Here is a 5,387-nt window from a genome sequence, read left to right on the forward strand (position 1 = left end):
ATTTAACTGCTGCTTTAATTTTATGTATCTATTGCTAAATGAAAGCTAGCAACATATCAAAATGAAACTATTCAATCACCGAAGGACGTAAGGTATTTATTTGGGTGGCCTGTAGCGATAATAGACGTAGTTTTATATTCATGATAAAATTAACAATAAATACATCAACAACAACAAATTATACGAACGCATATTGGACCTTTTGAGTTCTTAGTTTAGCAGGAAAAAATATGCTTTATTTCAAGCAGTCAAAAATAGATAGAATCATGCAGTATTTTCCATACTGCACTACTTCATTTTGCACGACACGTGTCTAAAAATAGCATTGTGTATTCGGAACTACTTTGTAAACAATGTACGCTCATGTAGCAGACGTTTAGCTTTGGGTTTGTTAGATTTGTCAGTGGATGAACTAAACAAGCTGTTTCGTCTATTGGAATGTAGGGATGATAGAGTTAAAAATGTAAACGATTTCATAGAACCACAAAGGAAACTCTCAAACAAGCAAAGGAATGAACGTGATATTCGCAATGTCCACAACAAACATGAGAGACGCGGTTTCAAAAATACCATTCTGTTAATTTAAACAGTTATTTAGGAGAAACTTCTTGCAAATAAAATGGTTCAGACTATGATTGGTGTTCTCTAGGGTCTATAACAATATCTATCAAACACGTACCATTTTGCAAGTCAGCAAAAAATACTAAATTTGAAAAAAAAAATGGAACTGAAGGTTTTGGCTGAAACCTAAGAGTCCCAGAGCCAATCAGCCAAGACGACGAAGACGTCTTAATTCCGCTAGCTGTCACAAATAGCTGCTTTGCAAATTTACCCCTTTTAATTTATTTTATACAATGTTTTCTATACAGGCTAGCGATAGAAACCACACAGGCCATGTACTTAGCTGCGGTCCCTCCAGCTGAGAGCATACAAGTGATACTGCATAAACATTAGCCATCTTTAGCTGGAAGTAATGGCAATAACATATAATTATATTTTTCAGTCTTGAATTTCCTCAAAATGTACTTTCTTAGTTCTGCAAATCTGAATTACATGGCTCATGTCATGGGTTCTAAAACTTGAATAAACACCGCAAAACTATACTGTATTTTCGACTATGTTTCCAACAGAAATCACGTTCTCCTTACTTCACTCAAAACGAAATTAATGCGATATTCCATAGCGTCTTTTCATAATTTAAATAAAAATAATTAATATTTTTCGAACATTATGAATACAAACAATCAATGACGAAACCGGTACGGCTGATTCAGTGCCAGTCCATGGCTCAAATCACAAGTACATCGTGCGGAATTGACTCAGCTAATAAATCCAGTCCATTACAAGCAGAAAAGTACAATTGAGTTGGATCAGTAGAAACACAAAATTCATTAATTCCAGACCATCAGGAAAAGTCGTTTCAATGCGCATTCATTCAAAGTATGGCTCTTAATTTAAATTTTAAGTAGGCCAAAACTAAATTTTTAAAACTAATTTCGGGCGCGCGACGAAGTTCAATGGTTGGTGGGCGGTTTTATGTGCGCAATAATATTGTTTCTGTGTATTGATTAATATACGGCTGTGTATTTATTTTGGAATACATGATCAATTCAATTACTTTGTTTCTTGTCGTTTATTCTTTATTCTGGTATTATAAAGTCGTAGGTGGAATACAAAACGAGTATATAACAAAAAGAAGACTGCATTGGTACGAAAAAATATTAAATCGTTTTTGTGGAGTAATACTTCACTCCCAAGGTCGTGCAGTATTACTCGGAAAAACACGTTCATATTTTTCTACAGAAATAGAGCAACCTATAAGTACTGGTCCTTCATAGTACTACTGACTGGAAGCAAGATAGGAAAGTGCATTTTCAAATATTATAGGCTTTTAATTCTAGGTCTGATAAAAGAAGAAAGATTCTTCAATCTGCTGGGAATCATGCTATTTCTGACGATGATGAGAATCCAGAAAATACCAGGGCTGAAGTTCATTCCTACATGGAACCACAAGGTGGGTCAAGCATGCCCCATCCAGTGCTAATCAATTTTTAAATAAAGAAACGAAATAATTGTTTCCATAATTAACATTCACAATACCTGAGCAAACCGATATTCATAAAATTGGTGTAAATTATTACCCAGTAATATCATAAACGTGCTAGCCGATATGACATGGTTCACCAAGCATCTATAACTTTCTTTCGCAAACAATCATATTATAAAACAGTGTATCTTTTCTGCCATTGGAACTCGTTTTCCATATAAAAATAAACTTGGTGAAATTAGCATATTCTGTGCTTTTAAATATAATACGGTTTCAAAATTTTGACATGCATATTTTGAGTTATAAACGGTTGCACGTGTCATAATATACTTAAAACTCAAGGTAACATTTGAAAGGACATGCCTATTGTAAGAGAACCTTTTTCTCCATCTATTATCTTTTCAGGCCTTATAGAAGAACGCCGATTAGAAGTTACTGCCAGGTCTGTACCGTATTTTTCACTATGAAGACATATTACAAATGCAATCCGTTCCAATGTATATTTAAGTTAACGTCCATATTCACGATCATAAAGTACTGGAAATTGGAGAGAACAATCATGAGATTAATAGTGCATGCATTAGTCCATGAAGCTTCAAACCTCAGCAGAAATAACAAGGGTTTATTTAAATATTCATTTAGGTGTCATCTAACGATGGTAACTGCATTCTTTGATGCACAAAGGAAACTGATATTCGACATCCGAAGTCTACAGTTTCCTATTCCGAAAATAGAACAAGTCAAAATTAAGCTGACATCTGGAAAAAATTAAAATCTCTAAGACAGTATTTTGTCGCTAACAACATATAATGTATACAGTTTATGACAAAGAAAGAATGTGTATGATTTGGATTTTTAACGTAACTTTAACAATTTTTCAGTTATATCACACGATGTCTGCAGTGCGGCAGATTATAGTTATTTCTAGCATTGGGGATTCATGCCGCAGACATGTAGCATGATTCCCCATCTAGTCACATTACCCTGACACCGGGCCGAACAGTCCTAACACTGACCTCTTAATGCTGACTGCCAAGCGAGGCAGCCGTTAGTACCATTTGTATAAGTCTTTGGTATGACTCGGCCGGGGATCGAACCCACACTTTCAGCATCCGAGGCGGACACTCTAACCACTATGCCGTCGGAGCGGTCCCACAAAGGAATTAATAACGATTCCTTACAATGAAAACAACATGGATTTATTATTAATAGGAAGAGGTATAAAAAAGATATTCCACTTTTAAAGGATAGCTAGAGGCACCTATCCAGGTAAGCCAATTGCCATTTCTCATTGTCTCTGTATATTGTCCGAGTCCTGCCCATACCAAGTACAATCAACCTCTGTTGTGCTTCTCTTGGCACGGCAATTTAATTCATTACCTCGTCGCAACATTGTATGCCATAATGAGCCATTTAATACCAAACCAAAACTTAAACAAAGCAAAAATACAAACAAGCAACAACAACAATAACAATATAATTAAGGAACAAATATCTCACATCTTAAAACAGGCTTTTATATATATATATATATATATATATATATATATATATATATATATATATATATATATATATATATATATATATATATATATATATATACACACTTTACAATCAAGTTTGATGTCGGAAGATTGATTCTTTAAAAGTGGTGGGAACAAATGTCACTTCTAGCGATAATCCAAAAAAGTAGTGAAGTTGAGACTGATTCGTAATTAAAACGCCAAAGTCAGTCACATTACTCATCCTGCCCCATTAATACCGTTGGCATGCCAAAAACAGACATAACTGATAATTATTTGATTAATATAATTAATGATGAAAAGATAAGAAGGAATCGTTATTCAATAATTTACGATAATACTAACGAAGGATAATTAAGCCAATAGATAGAAGTGCGTGGTTAGCATGCCATTCTTTCAGTACTATGAAAATGGGGCTTTTGCCTCATTCCCTATCCTATGGGCTCCAAGCAAATGCCATGGTTAGCAAAATGCCCAACTTTAACTCCATCCATGGGGCATTGTATTTGTTTCGTCTAGTAGGGCATTGCGTTGAGCATTTTTGGTTACACGCAAAATGCAGAAATATAAAAGCAATAGATGCAAAATGGGGTTCCCAAGAACGCTTCCCAACATCAAAACCCTCATAGTCACTGGTGTCCCCACAAACCCAAGCCGTTAGTCACTTTGTCTTGAGGGCATAGCAAGAGAAGTTGGGACGCAAGGGTGTGGATTGGATTATTTTGTCCAATTAGATAAAACTCTTACGTATGTAAATAGGAATACACAAGGGATGGTACGAAACTCGTGCAAAGCAACTTGTCTGGAAAGAGCGAGCCTTGTGGCAGAGGATGCTATTTCTAGCACTCTCATACACACACACACACACACACACACACACACACAAATATTACGCGAGTATCAGGGGGTCCGTCCCTGTCTGAGTTGCGACGTTGGAGTCAAATCACGTAACCAGCTTTGTCAGCTCTGTGGATCTGGAGTACAATCGGCCGCGTAGGGAGAGATCAGGGGCAACTATGTTCGCCCAGACACCAACCGATGCCAAGCACGCAAAGAAATGGATGAGTTACTCACCAGGATTGATTCAATCGCATCCTCTGAACCCATCAAAATACCGAAAATCAAACTCACCACTGACAAATTATTTTCAATTTGGTTCTCCGTAAACATCATTACCGACAGGCGGCGCTCATCAGCAACCCCGTTCATTTCAAACCGGAAGAGGTCAGCATCCATATAGCAACATCAGTCAAGAACGAGAAAGCTACATGAAGTAGCTACCTATTACCATATTATAATAACGCTTACGGAATGTTACATACCCTAGTACACAGAGGGGGTTAAAATTTCCCTGGTCCCCAAAAGATCGGGTTAAATCTTGGATGGTGGCTATACGGAGAGACTTTTTGAAGCCCACGATACACAGTGTTACGCGTCCTATTTCCCAATGTACTATTAAAAATGAAATTGATGCACTTGCTTTTGTAAATTAAAACCTGTTACTCAAATGTGGTTCCAGTCTACATCCCCGCCTCAACTCAGACTGAAGAAACCAGCACAAGAGATTATGGGACACAAAGTAGTGATCAACCAATTTGTGTATCCAAAATTTAGTGAATGATACCCTGGAAATACATTTTTATACCGGACTGGAGAATTATCAGCATTTTAAATTTGTAATAGACACATTAGGTGCAGCAGCATATCACCTCAACACACTACTATGATGGGACATTACCTGACATTGGTACTGAAGATCAGTTTGTTGCACATTTTAAACTCCACCGAGCTCAGTGGCCTTTTTAAACTAACTG

The 5,387-nt window shown here is 36.6% G+C and overlaps 1 protein-coding gene across 1 annotated transcript in view; it reads left to right on the plus strand.

Annotated features, from left to right (window-relative positions):
• The window catches only part of LOC149805452 (uncharacterized), a 54,130-nt gene extending 48,943 nt beyond the window's left edge, over window positions 1-5,187 (plus strand). The window contains exons 10-11 of the mRNA XM_089934222.1: window positions 1,902-2,014; window positions 5,093-5,187. Coding sequence (XP_089790348.1) covers window positions 1,902-2,014; window positions 5,093-5,187 — 208 coding nt within the window. The remainder of the gene's footprint in view (window positions 1-1,901; window positions 2,015-5,092) is intronic.
• The last annotated feature ends 200 nt before the right edge of the window (window positions 5,188-5,387 follow it).

The sequence above is a fragment of the Sinohyriopsis cumingii genome, chromosome 2 (assembly GCF_028554795.1).
Source record: "Sinohyriopsis cumingii isolate HCF-2022 chromosome 2, ASM2855479v2, whole genome shotgun sequence".
Lineage (NCBI taxonomy): Eukaryota > Metazoa > Mollusca > Bivalvia > Unionida > Unionidae > Sinohyriopsis > Sinohyriopsis cumingii.